The sequence below is a fragment of the Dermacentor silvarum genome, chromosome 2 (genome assembly GCF_013339745.2).
Source record: "Dermacentor silvarum isolate Dsil-2018 chromosome 2, BIME_Dsil_1.4, whole genome shotgun sequence".
Lineage (NCBI taxonomy): Eukaryota > Metazoa > Arthropoda > Arachnida > Ixodida > Ixodidae > Dermacentor > Dermacentor silvarum.
Genome location: NC_051155.1, coordinates 49,507,410 through 49,530,953, shown reverse-complemented (window position 1 = coordinate 49,530,953; position 23,544 = coordinate 49,507,410). Strand labels below are relative to the sequence as shown.

Genomic DNA, 23,544 nt, shown 5'->3' with positions numbered 1-23,544 from the left:
ATTTTGATAAAGATTAGTCCTGGCAAATATAGGTTTACTTTATGAATATGGTCTGTGCGCGTCGATATGTGAGCAGCGGGAAGAATATGAGCTCGGGCAGATGGAATGTTGCTGTGGAAAAGGCTATGGAAGAACGACAACCGTGTTAATTTCCTGCGCATGTCAAGAGAAGAGAGATTTAGTGATTTCTTTAAGGCTGACACACTTTGATAGCGAGAGTATGAAGACGAGATGAACCGCGCAGCTTTATTTTGAACTGATTCAAGTAGGTTCGTGAGATTTGAATGATGGGGGTGCCAAATTATGGACGCATATTCTAAAGAGGGCCTGATAAGAGATCTGTGTTCGCAAGGTGTAAGTGCCGTTTTAGGTAACCAAGTTTTTTACATGCTTTTGTGGTAATGTGTTCAATGTGTGTATTCCAGCTTAGATTGGAAGTAAGCAAGACACTCAAGTATTTGATTGAAGATGCTGTGTCAATAGTTCTACCACATATTTTATACTGGACAGAGGTAACTCGAGTAAAGGGATCAAATTTTACGTGTTTAGTTTTGGCTATGTTGATTTCCATCTGCCATATGTCACACCATTCGGTAAGTTTTGTTAAATCGGACTGCAGCACAGTGATGTCGGCCGGGCAGTTTATTTCATTATACAAGACGCAGTCATCTGCAAAGAGACGTATTTGTGAAGTAACATTAGTTGCGATATCATTTATGTAAATTAAAAATAGTAGCGGACCAAGAACAGATCCTTGAGGAACTCCCGAAGTCACGTGAGTGCGGTTAGAAAAACAGTTGTTCAAAGAGATTACTTGAAATCGATTGGTTAGGAATTCCTCAATCCATCGCGTCGTGTTAGTCAAGCTGTAGGTTCCGAACTTTCAGTTTTAGACGATTATGAGGCACCCGGTCAAAAGCTTTAGAAAAGTCAATGAAAATGGCGTCTGTGCAAACCAATTTGTGTAAAGAAATGTGAATATCGGTTATAAGCTCGTATAGCTGTGTCTGACACGAGCGATTTTGACGAAAGCCATGTTGGTTATTGAGCAGCAGACTATTTTTGTTAAGATAGGCTATAATGTGAGTGTACAGGATGTGTTCCAGTAATTTGCAACAAATTGATGTCAGTGATATAGGCCTGTAATTATTAGGATCTGTTGCGTCACTAGATTAAAATACCGGTATTACTAATGCTGATTTCCAATCTTGCGGCAGGCATCCGGTATCTAAGAATTGCTGAAAAATTAGAGATAACAAGACAGAAGAGTAGTGCGACGTTAATTTTAGAAGCTTAGCACTTATACCGTCAGGACCTGGGCCGGTTTTATGAGGAAGCCTGTCAATTGAACGAGAGACACCATGTTCCGATACCGTCGATATGGATACAGTCGTCGTCAGTGCCCTCTATGGTGTTGGATATGACTGCCACGTCAAAGCTTTTCACAGTGATGTATAAAGACGGTTCACACTATGCGTTCAGAATCTAAGAGCATGCAGACAAGCTGCGACGCTCACGTCAATCTTCAAATTTCTTTATATCAACATTTTTCTTCCCCCAAGTTTTGGGTTGCCAAGTTAGGGGTGTGGCCCTTAGTCGAGTATATATTGAGTAAATGCAAAAAAGCAGACATCTGTTGCACGACACGTGGCTGTTGCATTGAATGATGTGTTTATGTGAAGCATGTCATTCACAAATGAGCAACCATTTCAGTAGGGCTGATTACTGTGTAGCTAATTCTGAAGAAATGTTGGACAAAGGTTCATTGTCACACAGGCACTGTAGACAATAAAAAATCCTGCGCTTAATGTAGCTCCACTAACGTGAAACCTGGGGAAGTGCAAAGCAGTGACGCGCTGTGTTTCCCTTAATTATGTTATTCGTGTCTATTCTTGCACAAGTAAGGAGGAATCTAGCGCTTGTGGAGTGGTGCGCTGCGCTGGTACCAGACTGGTGTTTCGGAAGCTATTTTCACGAGTTTCTGCTAATTCCCGTATATCCCCTGCCTCATACCCACATATCTAATGTGGGTATGCACCACACATGATTTTATTATAGTTGATCGTGACGTAACTGATGAGGATGTGATGTTATTGATGTCATGACCTATCGGTCATTTTAGTCATGCATTTGTACCCTTCCATGCCAATTTTGGTGTATACCAAGTGAACGGGACGTGAGTTTTCGGCAGATCTTGTTTTTTTGCGTGGTCACGATGACATATCACATTAGACGCCGACAGGCCCGGCCCGTAAAGTGCTTCGCACTTAAAACAGTACTGCTAATGCAGAAGTGGTCATGTGTTGCACTTGTGGCACCATGTCCATTGTGTGAAAAGAGTAGGGCCTGTCCTTTTGTTAGTTTCTTACTTTTGCAGCAGCACCTTTCCTTGACATTCCCCAGAGACCATGGTGCGGTTTCGGCACATTAACATATATGTGGAGATGTGAAGAATGGCAATTTGAGGCGCTGTCCTCTTACTGCTTTTTACTCTGCTCGTCTTTTACTCTGCTTGCCATGCTCCCTCCCTGCTGGCAGTCGCAGTTCGTGAATTTGTATCATCCTCAGTTTTATTCACTTGTGCCGATCTTCGAGTACTTGTGATGTGCTCCTGATGGCTGGGTGGCTGTTGTTGTCTCCCAGCTGCACCAACGGCACCTGAGGGTGACCACAGGGCGTTCCCTCGGGTCAACGCCGCCTCCTGCCTCGGTCGTGGACCCAGAGTCTCACTCGCGGCTGGTCTGGCAGGGGCTTCCCCACATCCTCGAGTCTCCTCAGGAAGGCAGCGGTGAGGACGGCGCGTCATCCTCCACCACGAGGCAGCCAACAGCGGGTCAGCAAGCTCGCCCTCCGCTTCTGCCCAGGCCGTGGTAAGGCTGTGGTGCTGTCATTGTTGGGTTGTTTAGCGGAAACCATTATTGCGGAATAATGGAAATGGTTTTCAAAGACTGATTTGATGCTTCTCTTTAAAGTCCCTTTAACACTCTCCTGCCAATGTGAAAGGAAGCTGTTTTTGAGTAGGCTAGTTCCTGTCGCAGCATTGATATTAAAGTGTATAGTGCGAAATTGCAGCGAGTAGAAATTTTCATTTTGACGGTACTAGTCCTAAACAAATATTTTGTAAAAAGAAAAGGATAAGAAAGTTGCATAAAAATGTTGAGTGTTGCTTTGCATAAATAGAACCTAAAGAAATTTCAGAATGTACATTTTCAACGCAAGGAATCTGTGCAGTATTTCGTCAAATGTCTGCTTTTTATAGACAGAATTTCTTCATATTTAAGAAAATGTGAGCCTTAGTGACTAGCTCTAGCGCGATGCTGAGGTCATCTTCGTCGTCAACTCTCTGCAAAATAGACTCTCGGCGCGGCCGCCGGTAAGCGAACCCGCCCGAAAGACATTGACACCTTGTAGATAAGAACATTGATCTTTAGAACACGCATGGTATCTTTAGATGAGCATGTGGCAGCAGCTTAATGGTTTAGAAAAGAAAGTGAAGCTTCATGCTGAAATCTGAAGAACTGATATTGTCTATCGTGTCACTGCTGCTTCCAACGTCCAAGAACTCTCGTGCAGATGCATCAAAATCGGTAAATATGCGATGTTTCCATGAATGAGTGGCGTACAACATCGATGCCATCTTTCGAACTACGACTGCTCATCGCTCCAAGCACACTCTTACTCTGGAGGCACTTTAATGTCCCCACACAGCTGGAAAAAAGATGCAGAAAAGACGAATAGTTCTTTAATAACCTATTACATGCTGCTGAGTGTTCAAGAGCACTCGGAAAAGAGCAAAGTACGAATTTGCAACCATCTATAAGTGGGCTGTCGGGCAGGAAAGTGTTAAGATGACTGACAAGGAGACGTAATGTTTGTGTTAGGCAGGAGTAGGAGTACACAGTATGAATGTGGTGTATGTTCTGTATGTGTGCATTGTAGGCTCATCTCATTATTGTGCATGCCATACAGAAGCTGGCTGGTACAGTGGAACTTCACTGATTCAATGCATGTTTGACTGCAAGAGATTTAAATTGATCGCATTCACTTGATTCTAACATGCACGGTAGCACACAACCTCCACATGCAACTGAACGCAGGTGAAGCGTGGTTCAACAGGCGTGTGGCGCCACTGCAACAACCACAGCTCCTCGCCCCTAGCAAAAGTAATTCTTGCAAATCATCCATGGCTGATTAGAGTAACAGTGCTCGGGACTGGACAGATGGAAGGAGCGGACGGCGCTTCGTCCTTCCCTTTTGTTTGCCCTGTCCCATGTCTTGTTACTCTCTTTAGCTATAACAATGTACCAACCAGCCCAATTAAATTTGCATTTTTTTTTTTTTTTTTGCAGCTTGATTTCTTGCACCAAATGTGGCAGATTGATTGGGCAGCAGCTCATAGAGATTATCAGTACCAGGCAGGGCATAGCATTTGATTTCTTGAACCTCAAATATTAGTTTTAGGTTTAAAGGGACTGCCCACAACATGTTGAGATTTTGGGAGAAAACGAACGGACCATGATGTATAGTGATTTAATCTAACATGCTGTTCGATTAGAAATTGTAATTTTAAATTGGCACAGAAAGCCGAGAAAAACGGCATGTCGCGACACGTTGCGATGAAGCTGTGGTACTAGGGCTGGGTTCTTACCATATGAGCGCAGATTACTGTATGCAAGTCAGCTGTTGTTAAGTGCACCACACGTATTGTTAAAATTGCATTGTTTATATGTTTATAGGCGTTTGCACTTTATTCTATGCATAATTAGATCTAAGGGATGTTCACACTTACAAGTGGCACTGCTTATGTGGCAGCGAGGGGAATGACAGAACTGTGGCATCCCTCATTGCATGGTGCACACATTATGCTGTACCGGACGCTAGTTAGTATTGATGCAAGTTCTGATTGTGCATTTGAGCTGAAATGTTTTGTCCCAGCTTGCTCGGATTTTCAGGAGACAACATACTTCCAAGAGGCAACACACTAAACAATGCATCACATGTAAAAGTACAGTTCATTGTAATGATAGTTTCATTCCATGTTTCGTAAACTTGGCTTGACTTGTTATGTGACCAAAGATTTTGAACAGGAAACCACGAAAGCACGGTGCTATTATTGCAGAAATAATTCAACAGTTCAGGAAACATCATAAACAAAAGGGTAATTTCTCACGGCTAAGGCTGCACTTGTTTTCTGCTTCCCACCAAAGCCAGCTTGCAATTGCTATAGCACTCACCTCTCATCGTTTTCAGCATAAGAATTCATTAAGCTATTGAAACCTCCGAGTCGCTAAATTTCAAAAATGATAGATTGCCAAATCGCTAAATCTCTAACAAATGTTCTGCAGCGTTTTCGGGATTAGCACTGCAGTACTGTACACTCTTACTGGTAAGCGTTCAGTTGCACTAAAAGAAATTAAGTAGTGTACCATAAATATTCGTTAGTGATTCCTTCAAACTTTTTACTGTTTGTGGATTACCAAGTAACTGCAGCCATGGATGGCAATAGCAAAGCTGGTACAGTCAAACCTCGTTAATACATACCCGCTTAAGGGGGGACGCGGCTTTCGCATCGCGAAAAATGGCTAAAAAATCGATTTTTTGAAAATCACATTTTCAGTTTCTGTAACTCTTATTCTATCTGATTACGAAATATCATCACTGAAAACCAAGTAGAAGTGCTCTAAAAAAATTGTTGTATCAGCCAAGGTGCCGAAAAATTCCGCGGAAATCGCGAAAAAAACGGCGTTTTTCAAGCCACGATATCTTCGGAACGGCGCAGCCGAGCGCCGCCATCTTGGTCTCGTTGGAAAGCGCATTTCTCCCTCTTCAAATCTGCCGCTTCAGCTATCTCCTCCATACAGAAACAAGCACACAAAAAGCAAATGATTGAAGGTCGTGCCAGAGCCACCGATTGGCCGCGCCCGCCACGTGACTCCAGCGCGGTTCGCCATTGGTCCGGTGCTCGCTCCGTGATGGCGTCGTCTGCTCCGCTTGTTGCGGTCTCCTCGCGAGCTCCGGACAGTTTCCGTCGAGTGTTAAAGCGGGCGCTACGCGGACATCGCAGTAGCGTGGCCGATCCCGCTTTTTGTGGATGTCTCAGACCCGCGGCTAAGCATTCCGAGCATCGGCGACGCGGACTTCGCGACCGAGCTTCGGGCACGGAATGTTCGGACACGCGGCTAAGCCTCTCGCGCGTAGGCGTCTCCGACTCGGCGATGAAGCACATCGCGCGCGGACTTCTCGGATCCTTGCCCAAGCATTTCGTGCGTTGGCGCCTCCGACTGCGCGACTAAGCAAATCGAGCGTCGACTCCTCGGACCCGCGGCTACGCACTTCGCGCGTCGGTACCGCGAGCGTCGACTCCGAGCCCGCGGCTAGGCATTTCGTGCGTCGGCACCTCGGACTGTGCTACTCAGCTAATCGAGGATCGACTCCTCGAGCCCGCGGCTAGGCATTTCGCGTGTCGGCACATCGCTCATGGAGTGTCGACATCTCGAGCGTCTATTCCTCGGACCCGCGGCTAGGCATTTCGCGCGTCGGCACCTCGGACTGCGCGATTGAGCTTACCGAGCGTTTGGACCCGCGACCAGGCATTTCGCGCATCGGCACCTCGGACTGCGCGACTAAGCTCGTCGAGCGTCTATTCCGCGGACCCGCGATCAGGCATTTCGCACATCGGCACCTCGGACCCGCGACTTAAGCACATCGCGCGCCGACTCTGTTATCGTAATGCCACGATATCTCGTAACAATACCTATCATACCACCCCTTCATAAAGAGAACCTCATCATGAGCTCTGTTCACTAGGCCACTTGGGCTGGCACAGACACCTGGCTGCAGAAGTGAGGCATGATACAAAAGTACAGGCTGGAAAGCACCTAGCAGCTGCATTGGTGCCTATCTATCAGTGGCTCTCCTAACCTCCATAGCCATTGTCAATGGAAGATGATTCAGAAGGCTGCTGAGAGCCTTCATTGAGTAACATGGTCGATTCTACCAAAAGAAAACAATGCCTCACTGACTGCACTAGAGGCTGCTATCAATGAGGCAGTCTGCAGATACAACGCTAGAACTACTGTATAAATAATTATGCCCACATAGTTCTGCACCTCACTTGGTTGGAAACCCAGGCACCATGCTCTTCGTAGAGCAGCAGTAAAGAATGCCATAAAAACATGAAAAAGGCAGAACGAAGGCTCAGCAGACCAGAGGCCACATGTCCAAGAAGCCCCACGTTACAAAACACATCAAAGATTACAACTTTGGTGCGTTTTAGAGAACTGAAGAGAAGGTGCAACTTTGAGAGCTGTTTTCTCAAAACTGTTTTTTTGCCTTTCTGCTCAGTTTCTGGAGCTGATTTCTTCGTTACCGTTTAGCCTATTTTGATTCTGTTTTTTTTGTCACGTTCCTTGGACTACAGTGCAGGTCGAGACAGTCTCGCATTTCTATCTTGACTTTTTATGAATTTATGGCGTGGCTATTCGTTCACCCCGAAAGTGTGCTTGGTGTGAAGGTAACTTGAAAAATGACTATCTAAAAAATTTGTGTAGCGAAAAAAAAAAAAGTAAGACTGTTACGACCTTCAGCAAACATTGAGCTATGCAGTCAATACTCAACGAGCCTTCCATCATGTTTTTTAAGCTCCCCAGGCCCTCCAGAAAGTTCAAGAGAGAAAAATTCTGCTGAATAAAATGTTCTCAAGGTATCACTCTGAAACTTTTATGGAAGTATCAGGGAGACATTCTAAACATTTGTGCCAATTTTCATCAAAATCCATGAAGAAATCAGGAAGTTGATTTTCAAAGCCACGTCCCCCCTTAATGCGTAATTGCGGTTGAAACACCTGGTTTTATTGTCAGCAGGCAAGTGGAGGAATTGGAGCCAGAATGGCATGTGATGACTTCTTGCTTCACAGCATTGTTGCAGTCTGGGGCTAGTCTTGGCGAATGTTAACATGCTGCTAGTATGGCTAGATGCATGCCTTGCACTTCTGCTTCTGCTTGTTAGCCCTGTGCATTATTAACGAGAGGAGGCTTTTTAGCTCTGTGTCACTGTTGAGGTACGTGTGAAATTCAGCACTGGCCAAACAATAGCATTTCACAACAATTTGAATGATATAATTGCTGCATTCAAGAGAAAAGATTAAATTCTTGAGGCCGTTTATAAATTTATATATATATTTCTATATATTTTTTTTTCAATACATTAGTTAGTGATTTCCCGTAAAGCAAAGAAATTTGACATCAGACTTATAACTCCTTGCTCCACAATAAAATAAAAAAGGATACCATGATTCTTGAAACAGTTAAAGTTATGCAAAGTGAACGAAAATGGCATTGGTTGCCTTGTAATAAATATGCTGATAAGTTGTGAATGCATTTTTTGCAATTCTCGTGTAAACAAAGTAGAAATTTCATGTGAACTGTCAACTAATTCATTAGATGATTTGTTTCCTGTGAAGAAATTTCAGTTCTACAGAACTTTGACAGCCACAAGGAGTTATAGAATTGTTAACCTTCATGTCCTTTTGTGTCAAATTGAGGATACAAACCAAAATTCGGCTCCTAATAGTCACTGGCATAAATATTTTCTTTTAAATGCAAGAAATTCATTTAAATCAATTCGTTAGTGGCCTCATGAGAATAGTTGTGCATCTTACGTGCCAGGCTTGAGCATAAAGCTTCCTCTGAAAGAGCCAGAAAATAGATTTCGCGAAGTGTTCACGTGCTGTGGCACAGATGTACCGCGAAATACCACAAGATGTTGGCACACAAACATCAATGCTGGCAGTAATTTCATGTGACACTGTGTTCAGCCAAAACATGCTGAACTTTCATTGCATTGACAAACTGCGTTCCACTTACTTTCTTGCGTAATGCTTATGGCAGCATTACTGCCAGTCTTTGTGATAAAGTGATTAAGGTTGATCAGTGTTGCATAATTTTGCCACCAGCGGTGCTGCTGTTGGATACATCACTTGGGATTTTGGTACACGTGTGCGCTAGTACGTCTCCGCTGTACTGGATATCTCTGTGCTAGTCGACAGTGCAAGCTAGCTTACAGTGGCTGATGACTACTGGCTGTGCTCGCCAAAAAGTTTTGACCTTGCCCTGTGCATTCTCTCTCCTTTTTTTACTCACTTAGCACATCTTCACGTGTTGGTAAGTTGAGAAAGACTTTGCATGCGATGCTTGTTGCTTGTGCATGTGTGCAGGTGTGCACATAATTCTGAAAAGCTGTTCACTCAAGCTGCTGTGCTTTCCTGAACATTCTCAGATACTCAATATGGCCACACCTTTTCGCTATCATTCGTTGCCACGCCTGGCCGCTCATCCAGTCGGCTAACATTGACCTCCATGTCCTGATGCCTGTGAACACGGCCTGAAGTATCATGCATATATCCATTCATGCTGCCGTAACAGCACGATTGGTGACAGCAGGATTGGCAATGCTTGGCTGTGCCTGCGAAGCCACCAAACTGGCTAGTTCACCAAGTCTTTCGGAAAAAGCGTCCACAGTTTTTGTCGAGGGAAGTGAAACGCCGACTACGCATCAAAGCTCAAAGTGGGGTGAGACTTTAAGAGGTGGTATGGGAGCATTGCACTCAGAGGAGTCGTGAACATGGTCGGGCTTTTTAAATTCTTCATATAGTATCAGTTATAGTCGGGCTTGTAGAGCTCAGTCATTAAAACAAAAAAAAACATTTCAATTTTTGTTATTTGTTTTCGATTTTTCACAAGTTACCTTTTTTGTCGCAGAGCCTTCAAATTTTGCATAAAGACAATGGTATACTACACAATTGTAACTGGAACTATAGAGATATGAAGAAATAAGGCACTCTGAGAGGCTTTTTATTTGGTTACTAAACTCGCGTTAGCTTGCAGATATTTATTCTAGTTCCATAGTTGTACGAGGCACTAACTCAAATGTTCACCAAATTTAGGTCGCATACACTGTACAGAAGTACAGTGTATGCACATTCTGTACATTCTGTATAAAATGTACAGAAGTGTCCTAAAATTGCATTCTGGGAAAAATTCAAATGAACAGGTATCTAACTGCCTAATTTATCAAAACATCCCAAGGTTACAGCCTTCATCTTGGTAAACATTACGGTAGCCTTTTTTCTTTCTAGGGTCGCCCCCCCCCCCCCCCCCCCCCGCTTTTTTTTTTTTTTTTTTTTTGCTTCGGCTGTAAGTTTGAAGTCGCTTTTTTTTTGCCCTCAGCAAGTCCAGCAGTAGTCATGGAAACACACAAATGTCCAGGAGTGACCCCTACGTGCTTTAGCATGCTTCTAATTGCCTCTAAACTTGCATTTTCATTCAGTTTTTGTGTTCTCTCTACTGGCAACACTGAAAAGGGCACGAAATAGGTCTTTGACAGACACAACGTACTCTCCAAAGAGTACGCATCACCACAAACAAATAAAGAAGGAAAATACGAGAGCTAGAGACCTCTCTTGGGATGCACTGTAAGATGCCTACATAGAAAAAAGAGGCTCAATACCAAAACTTGTGTCAAACAAGTTATCTTTATGTGATGAAAGCTTTATACGAAATAGACTCAACGACTAGGCATGCCCACTTTCTGGTAGATGACAACTAAAATTAAATAAATATTTTGGAAGTCGAGCATACCCAGGTGTAATATATTTTTTTAAAGCTATGTGCTATCGAAAGAACTCAAAATCATAAAATCCGATATTTTGGACCAAACAGTCCTGCCTTGCCGCTCATCAGTGCAACTGCAAGAAACCCAAACGTGTCGTGGTGTCCTCCCCATTACTGCTAGCAGTCGTGATTCAACAATTTGTATTGGCATGTGTACTTTATCTTTCACCGGTGAGCGCTTTTCACCGGCTAAGAAATGGTAAACGCTATCGCTCGGCGCAGGACGCGCCTGCATGTATCGGAAGTTTTTCGAACCTTATCGACGCTTCTATCCGTTGTCGGTTGTGAACAACGCTTATGTAATCTGATTGTATAAGCGATGCGAATCGTCTAGTACTTTCTGGAAGACACACGGGCACCAGGGATTAGTCTGGAACCTTCGATGACTCGTGTATAAAAGCCGACGCGTCTCGCCGCTGATGAGTTTTTTTATAGATGACCGACTATTGTGCTCGCCGCTTTTGTTGTAAAGTGAGTTAATTTTCTTTGCTAGGCACAGGATCGCCCAATAAAGAATCTGTTTCGTCTTTCACAGTTTTAGCACTGTTTTCATCACCGTCACTACTGTGTGACAGTATTGTGCACAATGGCACAGTTTTGATCACCTGAAGACTTCCAAATTTTATTAACTTGACAAAGTTGTACGTATTAACCTAAAATTTGTATCAACCATGATGGTATTGCTGAGGTTCTGCTATAGACTATCGTGCAACAGTGAAAGATTGAATTAATACCCTTCATTTAAAAAAGTTCATTACTACAAGATGATCTTGGCAAAGCTGAGTTGATTAGGGTATCCCCTACACCGTAGAGGTAAAGTTTGTAGCCGCAGTGTATAAAATTGTAACTTGGTGATGTGTTGTACACGATGTGCACAAGCAGTGAGCCATGTCACCACTTTTTCTTCTTCCTCTCTCCGATTTTCACCAGATGGTGACAGGAGAGGGTCTTCCGCCGTGGAGAGGACAGTGCGGATCTAGTCTGAAATGCATGCCTCCACCACCTATGTTGCCAGCTGCCAAGCTGGCAGCCATTGTGCCGTCCAGCGCAGCAGCTCCTTTCACGAAGCAGAACGGACAACCAGACTTGGCAGCAACTCATCCCTTCTTGCATGAGGACGTGTCGGCAAAGTCGAGGAGCATGCAAGAAACTGTGCCGACGTATGCCACTACTGCTTCCCTGGCCACTCCTTTTTATCTTCTCACCTGCTGCATCGTCTGCTTTCGAAACGTGGTGCATCTCGCCAGACTGCTCGTCATGCTGAAGATCCTCATGCGTGGATTCTAGGTGCTACTACAAACTGGGTCTTGTGTGGACGACCGTTAGGCTAGCTTCTGTGTGTTGCTGTGGTGTCGTGAACTGCGCTGTTGCCAAGCAAAGTGCAACTATTCCTCCTTAAAGTGTGTTTTTTAGCTCTTGCTTGGTGAAAGTGAACTGGCAAGAAAAAAAAAAAGAAACTCCACGAATGGATGTGCAACTACCTGGATGTGCTCTGTGCAGCTGCAGACGTGCGACATTGAAACTAAGTGCTGCACTATTTGTGCAGTTGGAGACGTGCGCTTCTGGACTATGCTCTGCAAGTATAGTGACCGAGCTACTTTTAGGCAATTTTAAACGCAAAATAGATTTTTTTTTTATCGACTCCTCAGCTGGCCAAACAGACTGCTTAGCCTGCTTTTTAGTATGCAAATACAAGACCTCACAATGTACAGTGCTCACTGCAGACTCTTTTGCTTTCAAGAGAAACAAGCATCTCTTTTCCTGTGTAGAATACCCCCCCTCAGCCCTCCTGTGCGTGTGCGAGTGTTTTGTGGTTCGTACCAAGCACTTTGAATGGACATTGTGTGCTGAAAGCCTCTTAGCACTTGACAAAAGCCTAATTGCGGCAAGTTTCATTTCACTGACCTGCAACTTTCCCAGCGAGTATTTTTTTTTCTTGGTTGGTGCAAGCAAATTGCAGTCTCATCTTTAGCAAACTGCAGTCTCATCCTGAGCAAATTTTAGTCTCGTCCTTTTTCTTTTTACACACAAAACCTCTGAAGCACAGCATTTCGTGTGTGTTAGGTTCGTGCACAGGAGACAAAAACCACGAGAAGTGTTGGCAGTTAGTCAGTGCAGTTGTTTTTAGCCAGTTGCCACTGTACCTTCGCTTGTGCGGTCTTGTGACTGTAACAGACTTTAATGTAAAGGTGGCCTTGCTTTTTAAAAGCATTGGCAAATGCTGTATCCTCTTGTATAGCAACGGCCTATTTATAAGAGCTATTTCAAAGAATAAAGAAGAATGATGATTGTGTTGGCTACACAATTCTCCCTCCCTTGATCGCCAAAAGATATCGTCTGTGATGTACAACGTTGAATCAAACCAGCATCGGTGTCGCAGCTAAAAAAAAAAAAAATCCAATAACTGTCTGCTTGATGCTGACCGACTGCACCACTTTGGGGCTACACCAGCGGCTTGAAACGTGCAGCATGAAACTGCAAAGCACAGTTGGCTTTCGAATTCTCATGCTGCAGCCAGGAAGAAAGATGTCGCGATAATGATTGCTAATAGCATCCTCGGAATAAGGGTGGCAACAGTTGCCTAGCCTTCCTCAGCTAATTAGGTTTTACTATGTGTAACACAATCTACCACTCCGCCAACCTCTACTTTATCTTGCAAAGTTGCCTTGAGAACCCCCATCTCTTCCCTGCTTTTAAAGCGATCTTCCTTCTTCGCCCACTTTGGACGGACGTCGGCCAGTCTCGCACAATAAAAACCGGGAGGGGAGTCGACTTGTGCTGGCAGCTGTCTTGCCAAGCAGACATAGGTGACTGGGTATGTGCCTGAACGAACAATTTCGGCACAGCTTATCCAATATTGGTACGAGGCCATTCTTGGCCGATCCCCCAGAGCAGATGTTCCGAGGTAAAGCAAGGGGTAGTGCTTGCAAATATCCGTCAACCTGGCTATCTGGTTTAACCGGAGGGAAGTAACTGCGGTCTTGCAAACCGATTATTTGGAGTTGTAGAAATATACTGGATGACCGGTTTACGTAACCGGTTATCCGAATAATCGAATATTCGAACATGAATATTTAGTACCATTAACTCTTGATTCGAATAATCCGCATTTGCATTTATTACGATATTACATGCTAAAAGCAACAATTCACAGCCTATCAAATTCGCTTTTTATCAGAGGGCTTCTTCATTTACGCTTCCATTTATGCTTTATGCATCCCTGAATACCGACAAAGGGCTATTATTTTTTTCTATAGAGACATATGTGTCTTTAGGTGCCTGATAAGTATGTAGGGCAAAAATATGCAAACTTTCCCATGAAGCTCGTATGGCATAGTCCAAACAGCATATCGAAAATAAAGGGCTTCAAAGATTACTCTGGTGATTATGGGTGACCATTGAGCCTTAATGTTGCCCACTAGTTCATTGGTGACCATTGGCAACGCCGTGCAATTCTCTTTAAGAATTACACTGGTAGCAATCACATGCATTAAAGGGTGTGGGTGTATTCAGTAATGCACGAGTGTTTTCAGGTCTTTGGTTTCACTGTAGTACCATATTTCTCATCAACGACACTAACATGTACACTTACCAAAGGCAGACACTACTCTGGTATCCTTCGCTCACTTTGGCGAATTTTCTTTACAGGTGGTGGCAATTTTCATTCAGCAAAACTAGATAAATATCAAAGTAAAGGAAGAGTGAAAGGTTGCACACAACAATTTAGTTGGATATTCATTACTTCGCAAACAAAAGATGCGTGCAAATTTATAAAACTAACCCACATTTATGTCGGGGATTGTGTGTAAGCTGATGACTTCTTCCTTACCATTACCTAATTTGTTGAGACAAATGGGCTCACGACTGCGTTTATCTTCTTTTACAAGGTGTCCCAGTTAATGTTAGCTAAGCTGTTAAATAAAGCACAATATACGATTAGGGAACTTCAGTGGTCACGAGACCTCTTCCGTCATGAGGATGATTATTGTATGCTAATTATCCAGCTAATCAAAGAAGATTAATGATAATGTTTTAAATTTTTTAATTCAAGGTGTGCTTTTCGATGAAAAGCTTTTACGTCCTAAATTAATGTATCGAGTAATTTTTGTCATGTCATGCATAAAAAATTTTCGCCACTTAACTCGCAGCACGCATAATACGAAAAGCTGTGCATTTGTGCACGGTGGCACCAGTGGTTCAAAAAGCGACGGTAATGAATTTCTCTCAATGCCTGACTCGGCAACCTTCTAGAAATGACAAACTGTCGGTGCTGGTACACTAGTGGAATGCCCACTAGTTCATTGGTGACCCCTCCCGGTTTTTATTGGTTCACATGCATTAACGGGTGTGGGTGTATTCAGTAATGCACGAGTGTTTTCAGGTCTTTGGTTTCACTGTAGTACCATATTTCTCATCAACGACACTAACATGTACACTTACCAAGGCAGACACTACTCTGGTATCCTTCGCTCACTTTGGCGAATTTTCTTTACAGGTGGTGGCAATTTTCATTCAGCAAAACTAGATAAATATCAAAGTAAAGGAAGAGTGAAAGGTTGCACACAACAATTTAGTTGGATATTCATTACTTCGCAAACAAAAGATGCGTGCAAATTTATGAAACTAACCCACATTTATGTCGGGGATTATGTGTAAGCTGATGACTTCTTCCTTACCATTACCTAATTTGTTGAGACAAATGGGCTCACGACTGCGTTTATCTTCTTTTACAAGGTGTCCCAGTTAATGTTAGCTAAGCTGTTAAATAAAGCACAATATACGATTAGGGAACTTCAGTGGTCACGAGACCTCTTCCGTCATGAGGATGATTATTGTATGCTAATTATCCAGCTAATCAAAGAAGATTAATGATAATGTTTTAAATTTTTTAATTCAAGGTGTGCTTTTCGATGAAAAGCTTTTACGTCCTAAATTAATGTATCGAGTAATTTTTGTCATGTCATGCATAAAAAATTTTCGCCACTTAACTCGCAGCACGCATAATACGAAAAGCTGTGCATTTGTGCACGGTGGCACCAGTGGTTCAAAAAGCGACGGTAATGAATTTCTCTCAATGCCTGACTCGGCAACCTTCTAGAAATGACAAACTGTCGGTGCTGGCATGTGCTGTTCTGCATGACATTCACAGCCAGGTGGTTTGCCTATTCAGGCAATGAGCGGAGTTCAGTGGCGTAGCCATCACGCCCAGCATTTGCGCCCCCCCCCCCCCCCCCCCACCCACCTCCCTGAAAGAAATTACTGGCTGTGCCATTGCCGGAGTTCAAATCACTTTTGGGACCGCTGTTGTCACAGTGTGTTGGTTGCAATCACTCAACAAAGTTTAAATAAGTTTGTCTATTTAGCCAGTAATTACTATGTAGAAATGACCTTGGTGGCACTTGAGGAATGATTACTGAGCGGCGTAGGTCTCACAGTCGTGTATTCTATCAGCTTTATTTAAGAGCTTCTAATGTTAGCTGAGATTCCCTGTACAAGTGAACATGGCTAAAGTACTATGCCCGACACAACATGTACAAGTGATTACTGTGTCTTTGATTTTTATTAATAGGTAATAAGGTTGCCATCGAAAGCACTAACGGTGTGAAAAGTGCTCCTTTGTGGCCGCAAAGAATCGTGAAATTCGGGGCCCGTATTCACAAAAACATCTTGCACTAGGCTTCTTGGCAAGAGCAAATTATATCCAATCATTATTATTATTATTTGGTTTGTACATATATACACACGAGGACACGAAGGAAATAGGGAGGGAGCAAGCTGACAACTGCCACCGAGAGAGGTACAACGCCTGCCTACTCTTCAGGAGGAGGGAATATAGGAAATGAAAATATGATGAAAGAAAATAGGAAATAAAGAAATGACGGAGACACAGACAGAACAAAACAAAGTACAAATTATGTCTATAAACGGGAGGCCAAGTCAGTGTCCTTCAGAAAAGTTAGCAGGGCTCGATGGGCCTGGTCATGTAGAGCAGCGCACCCCCTTGGAAACAAGCAATCGTCAAGGGTCGCACATTGTAGTCCAATAAGCCTATATTCCTTAATTAGCAATGCGTGCTGCGCAGCAAATGTGGGGCACTCTAAAACGAGAAGTTCAAGTGTCTCTCGGAAGCCACAAAGTGTACACGATGGGCTGTCCACACGTCCTTGTCGGTATAGGCGTTCGCGCACCAACACAAATCCGACCCTTAGCTTATATAACAGTGCTCTAGCACGACGGGGCAAGCCTCGACCACGAACACGGGGAGGGAACGATCCGTCTGCAACACGCCATTCTGGGTGCTGCTCCAGGAGGAGTCTGCGTATCAGAAGACGAGCGTTTTCAAACATACATTTGTCATTTGGCAGTCACATTTGTGGTGGGCACAACTTGAAGCGAGGCGATCAGCCTCTTCATTTACAGCAATGCCCACGTGCGAGGGTATCCACTCGCCAATGAGGGACACTCCAGAGGAAGTAATTTTTTCGGAAGTTTCTTGGATACTGCATAAAAGTTGGGCTATCGTCGTCTTGTCTCAGTCTGCTGAGGGCAGCACGGGAGTCTGTAAGAATGACGACCTTCAATGCGTTTTCAGAGCAACATTATTCGCTGCCAGTTCTGCATTTGTTGATGAGGTTGGATGTAGTATTCTAACACCCGTCTGATGCCAGTCGAAGGGCAGAAAAAACTGCAGAAGCGCCTTGGGCGTTGCTGTTACAGATGCGTCCGTGAATACTTTACTATAACCTCCAAATTTTTCAATAGGTGGGACTGGGCCAATTGAAATAGCGAGACAGGCTGGCTTTGTGTATTTCGTGAATTGACAGATAAATGGGGAAGGAACATTGTTGCGCTTCTTCGGCGTTGTGAATGAAGTAGTGTCTCCTGAACTGCGAATAACGTCCACAAACAATGCCACCATTTTCCGCATCCAAGAGAACGGGCGCTGAATCAGCCGATTAATCAGTGCTTGGCCGTCTGATGCTCGGTGCAAGAACTCGATATGGTGTAGCGCTCTCTTGTCTGCTTGCAAGCTCAGGGGCACTGGTGCGCTTCTGTGAGTAGTGGAACAGATTGCGCCTCACGAGGTAAGCCAAGCATGACTCGGAGGGCAACACGATTGATCCCATTCCAATTGAGACATCACATTTGGCGGCACGTTCAAGACTGGCAAGGCATACATCACACCAGAGAGGACAGATGATTGGTATACCTTGTGGGGTCACATGTGCTCTCGGGACATAGGAACGACTGCACAGTAGTGCAAACAATCGCCAGGGCATTTATTGCGCCTTTCATACACCAATGCACACTAGCCGAGTTACAACCAATAGAACATTCACATGGGCGCGCGACAAATCAAGGAAGTACGACTCGCCGCGACCCGATAGCGAGTGAATATGTTCGCCCCATGCTGTGTCACCATCGCCTAGTCATTCACGTGTACGGTCACGCGAACGGTGGCGCATTCGAACGATCCGTGTTCGTCCATACCAGTGCCCCGCTCCGAGCCACGCGAGACGTCTCGCGAAGCATGGATCGGCGCACACGCGGGACGTCCGCGTCGCTCACCGATCCCAACCCAAAGAGAAAGCGCCTTTGACCTTTTTCTCCCAAGTCACCCCGCCGTTCGGTGGCGTTAGCATCGCGACACTCGTGCCATCTCTCGCAACGCGCCACAACCACCACGACCGCCTCCGGCGCCCAGCCACGGGGTGAAGCCAGACCACAGGAGACGCGTGAGAGTCGCGCATCCCACAACCTGAAGTGCTGTCATCTGGACGCAGCCAGTGCCCCTAGCAGTCAAGGCGGCCACATACTTGAGCAGCGACCGGGATTTGCACGCATACAGGTAATGTAAGGGCACCAAGAGAGGCGATCATCGATAATTATGCCCAGGTAGCGGTGGTGTTGTACCCATTGTACTGGTGTCTCTCCTAGGTACAGCCGCTCTTCCTTCAATGAGCCCGTTGCCTTGGATGATACGCAATTGTGGCTGACTTAGCTGGTGAAATCTGCTGACCAACTTCCTCCAAGTACTCTGAAGTCGCATTCAGAGTTCTCTGCAAGATTCCATGAAAGACGTGGATCATAGTGCGAAGGACCGCTGATCCGCAGTGCAATGTTATCAGCATAGATTGCTATGCATATTGGAAAGTCAGGTTCCTGAGGCAATCGGCTTGGAAGTCCAGCAAAGTACGCTGTTGAGAGAAGCGGCGACAAGACGCTGTCTTGCGGTACACCGCACTTAAGAGGGCGAGAATCACTTGTTGCTCCTCCAGCGCGCACTTTCAGTGGCACTCAGATAGTAAGTTATGCACAAAATGAAGCAGTCGACCCGAAATTCCTGCATTCATAACGGCGATAATAAGTGCCTTATGGGGAACCGAATCAAAAGCTTGCATTATGTCCAGGAAGAGCATGTATACAGAGTGCTTGTCTTCTCGAGCAGACTCTAAAGATGAAACGAGGTCTGCTATGCTATCGAGGGCTGAACGGTGACGACGAAAGCCGCTCATGACATCAGGAAAGAAATTAAGCTCTTGTAGCCTGCCGTCTAGACGAAACAGTACCATTTGTTCCATCAGCTTCATAACATTAGAAGTTAGCGATATTGGCCGTAAGACATTAGGTGCTTTGCAGGGCGGCCGGGCTTTAAGACTGGTATCACCACAGATGATTTCAATCATTGGGGATCAGAGATGTTCACCACACTTCGTCATATGCGCCCAGACATTTTGATGAAAGGCCTCATTGATGTTTCGTAACGCCTGGTACGTAACACCGTCTTCAACCAGGGGCAGTGTGACGTTTGGAGAGGATGAGCGCGTGATGCAGCTCCTCGAATTAAAGGCTGCTTCAGCCATCTGGCAGGCTGGACCACAGGAGAGCGTTTTGTTGTTTCTGACTTGTCAGAGGATTAAAGTCATCGTTTGCGCTGGCACTTGACATAGGAGGTACGAAAAGGTTGACAAATGTTTTCCGCAAGAATTTTCGGAGTCCGGCCAGTCGTTATGCACAAAGCAGCAGTTGGATTCTTGCAGATCTCAGGAGTGCGGAGAGCCTTCAGTATTCGCCAAACACTTGCAAAACCATTTGCCGTATGCAGCGAACTACACAGTGCTGCCCAACTCTTTCGACAAAATAGTTTTGTGTGCCGCCGTATGACTGCGTCTAGGCGGTTATACACCATCCAATCGGAGCTTCTTTTAATAGCGCTGCGCTCTCCTGTAAGCACGGTGTTGACAGGCGCGTAACCTCAAGAGCTTAAGATCATGGTTTGGTTTATCTATGCGCCGCCGTCGTCTTATGGTAGCTTGTTGAAGACACTCGCTCACCAGTTTAAATAACTTGTCGTGTGATGGGGCCTCTGAAATCGGCTGACTTGTTCCAGTTTGTCACTGTGTCGGCAGCCGTCCAATGGAAAACATCACTTGCGAACGATAAAGCTTTGTTAATTCATTCCCTGAAGAAGTGTGAATGCTGTGCTTGTGGGAAATATTGTCACAACCAAAGAAGACAACGATCGAAGTGAGGGACACGAGCACAAGCATGCCCCTCTCTGAAGAAGATAAGTTGGCGCCGCCAATTCTGCCGCCCGATTCTTGGCCTATCCCCCTCATTGGGTGCGAGCCATGATAAAGGATCATCATCATCATCATCTTGGGCCGTGATATAGAGCTTGTGTTTTGTTGTTGTGCAGTCGTCCTGTGTGCTGTCTTCGCCTCCTGCGACACAGTCTTCTTTGGTCGTGACAATATATTGGGCAGATTGTACAAATGAGTCCCCACAAAAGGAAAGTAAGCTGACTAGGCCTGTTAAACAGCTTCCTTCCTTACGTGAATAATGCAAAGAATTCACTGGTAATCTGTGTGACATTATGGGAAATACTGATTAATAACTCCACTTCAGCATTTTTAAATGTCGAAGCACGCTCTATTTTTGTAGAAAAACGCAATGAAGTTGTCAATTACCAGTAAAAGCAACTCTTTTAGCAATTACTGCATCTCCTGCAGTTGAAATTATGCATTAAGAGCTTGTGGATTAGCACTTTTGTTGCACATGTTATTACTCTTATGACTTTTTTTTTTTTTGCAAGTCGTGCTATTAGGGGGGAGTACTTTATTCGTAGGCCTTTCACCATTTTTTTTTTTTTTTTTTTTTAACTGGGGCTTGTAGAGATATGCCTGACAGCCTACCACAAGGGGCGTGCAATAGTACTATATGTAGTGCTGCTGGTTCAGTCTGTCTAGTGGCCCTCCAGCTTCATCGAGTGGAGGCGATATGCTCAGCATAACAAGCTCCCCTAGTCTAGCATCGTTTTCAGACTCCCTATTACTATTATCATTTGAACATCATCTGAGGACGTACGAAAATTGTAAGACTATGCAATGTCATTTTCGCGAGGGCTCAGCAACTGGAATTTCTGCCAGCTTTAACGATCGCCAGGTATGCACCTCTGCACACTTGCTAAAGATTATCTCTACTCGGAAAAAATGAAAGTCTCTTCGTTAGCCTGCATTCTATATGGTGCAGCAGGTCCATAAGGTCGTCGGGAGCCTTGACATTGGGCTTGGCACTTGTAGGTCTCCTGTGATCCATGTTCAATAGCTGTTGTTGATGCAGAGAACGGAATTCTGCTGCAGAGACAAAGTGCAGTTGCGTTCCTATGGGGCCATAATGCAAGAACACTTGTATCGCGTTTTGAGTACTTGTTAAAAAAAACCTCTTGGTTGAATTATTCTGGAGCCCGACGCTATGGGCACATCATGTAGCCCCTGTGTTGTTACAATGTTGAACCACATGAATCAAAGCTGTAGATTACAGAGGACATCGGCGGTTTTATTTTTTTCATTTGTTTCATGACTGTTCAATTCATTTTCATTGGCCAATTTTGTACCATACTCCCATGTACCAACATATTTTCAATGTTATCATTTCGTTGAAGAAACATGGATAGCTGATTTTGTTGAAGGTGCGCGCACATTTCAAATCACTGCGAAAATTTCTTGATATCTGAAGTTTGTTCTTACAGTTATGGGTTTGTCATGCACAGCTCTTTCTGGGAGAAGATTATTAATGAAGAAAAAGGCACAACACTTTTCTTGGCCATGGAGCTTGTTGACTCCTCAACCTATAAAAACGTTTTGAAAAAAATTAACCCCGCAGTTACTAAATTTGTAGTATAGATCTCCACCCAGTGGCGCACCGACGGGGGGGGATTCGGGGGTTGTAACCCCCCCCTGAGGCCGACTTAACCCCCCCTTTTGTTTAACCCCTTTTCTTTCCTTACGCATTTGAGTGCTGCAACTAAGATGTAAGACGCGCAATCATCTGCACACTCGCAAAAAGCGCATTTTTTTGACAATTTCCTGTAAATAAATCGAAATTAGTGCTGTATAGATGGAATTGGCAAACTGTCAACCCCCCCCTGGCAGAGATCCTGGGTGCGCTACTGTCTCCACCGCAGCACATTCACAGTTTCTAGACCTTGTCACTGAAATCCTAGAAAGTAAACAACTTGTAGCCTGAATGAATCACTTGACAAATAACAAGAATGAGCTTGTTGCATCGGGTGAGGTCACTCAATTAAATGCGAATCGAAAGCATGAACCAGTGATCTGTTTGGCTTGTAATAGGGAGTATTGTTAAATGAACATAGTACTTTATTGAGATTTGCTAGGCATTTTTCTCTCTCTCTAAACTGCCGCTACCCGCCGTGGTTGCTCAGTGGCTATGGTGTTCGGCTGCTGAGCACGAGGTCGCGGGATCGAATTCCGGCCACGGCGGCCGCATTTCGATGGGGGCGAAATGCGAAAACACCCGTGTACTTAGATTTAGGTGCACGTTAAAGAACCCCAGGTGGCCCAAATTTCCGGAGTCCCCCACTACGGCGTGCCTCATAATCAGATCGTGGTTTTGGCACGTAAAACCCCATAATTAATTTTTTTTTTTTTTTTTAACTGCCGCTGCAGGAAAGCTGCGCGCTGTGTGCATAAAAGCTTTGACCATGTACGTATTTCTGATCACAATATTGTTCTCTGATCACAGTTCTCTGATCACAATATTGATATTTTTTAGTGCTTATTTTAAGAGTTGCTCGCATTTGCTGTGGAAGCCGCAGGACTTCTTAGCTGCCTAGCCAAGGGGAACGCTGAATGCCCTTCGAGATGTGTTCATCCGCGCCACGTCGTCTGCTCAGCGGCTACTGGATTCGCCGTATACGACAGGTATGGACAAATGTACTACTATGTCACGTATCGCTGTAACGTGTCATGTACCAAGAAAAAACAAATATGCTAATCCTGTCATTATTCAGCCAATTACGCCCTGAACTATATTTCGCTGCGCAAGGATATTGCATGTGTACGCCTCGTCGTTTGCAGTGCTACCGTAGCAGCGCTGCAAACGACAGATTGAGAACTGAGCTAGTTAGTATGTAAACCAGTTGGTTCTTTATTCTATGTGTAAGCCCGTGAGACCACGGTCTGGCCGAAAGAACTAAATTTCTTCGTAATTCAGACGCACATACTTAAATTGATGAGTCTGCAGCAAGTTTTCAACAAGTTTCGATTGGAGTCCTCAATTATCCCAGAATCCCAGTTTGTATGGGTGTTCTGTGCCCATACCTTTTCTCACGGGAGAATTCATTTTGAGCTCGATCATGCATGAATGCGCAGCGCGCTCACGGGAAACGAAGATACTAAAGCACCACGTACGTACAGTACATTCGCTGTTCGTTTGTAATTGATTCATTTGCACAAGAGCGAGTCTGCGCTCGGCGGCGTGCTAGACAAAACAGATAGGTTCCTATGAGCTCTGAAAGCCTCAAGAACAATACGTAAGAACTTTCTTTGTCAATCCTAAATCTACTTTA

The 23,544-nt window shown here is 44.6% G+C and overlaps 1 protein-coding gene across 3 annotated transcripts in view; it reads left to right on the top strand.

The window, feature by feature from the left end:
* Positions 1 to 23,544, top strand: part of LOC119441463 (autophagy-related protein 9A-like) — a 174,978-nt gene that overhangs the window by 69,309 nt on the left and 82,125 nt on the right. The window contains exons 18-20 of one of the 3 annotated variants that reach the window (XM_037706081.2): positions 2,644 to 2,870; positions 9,145 to 9,161; positions 11,601 to 12,975. The exons of 1 other annotated variant lie outside the window; for it this stretch is intronic. In XM_037706081.2, coding sequence (XP_037562009.1) covers positions 2,644 to 2,870; positions 9,145 to 9,161; positions 11,601 to 11,650 — 294 coding nt within the window. In that variant the 3' untranslated portion in view covers positions 11,651 to 12,975. Of the gene's footprint in view, positions 1 to 2,643; positions 2,871 to 9,144; positions 9,162 to 11,600; positions 12,976 to 23,544 lie in introns of those variants that run through there. One more of the 3 variants, XM_037706083.2, reaches the window with a different exon arrangement.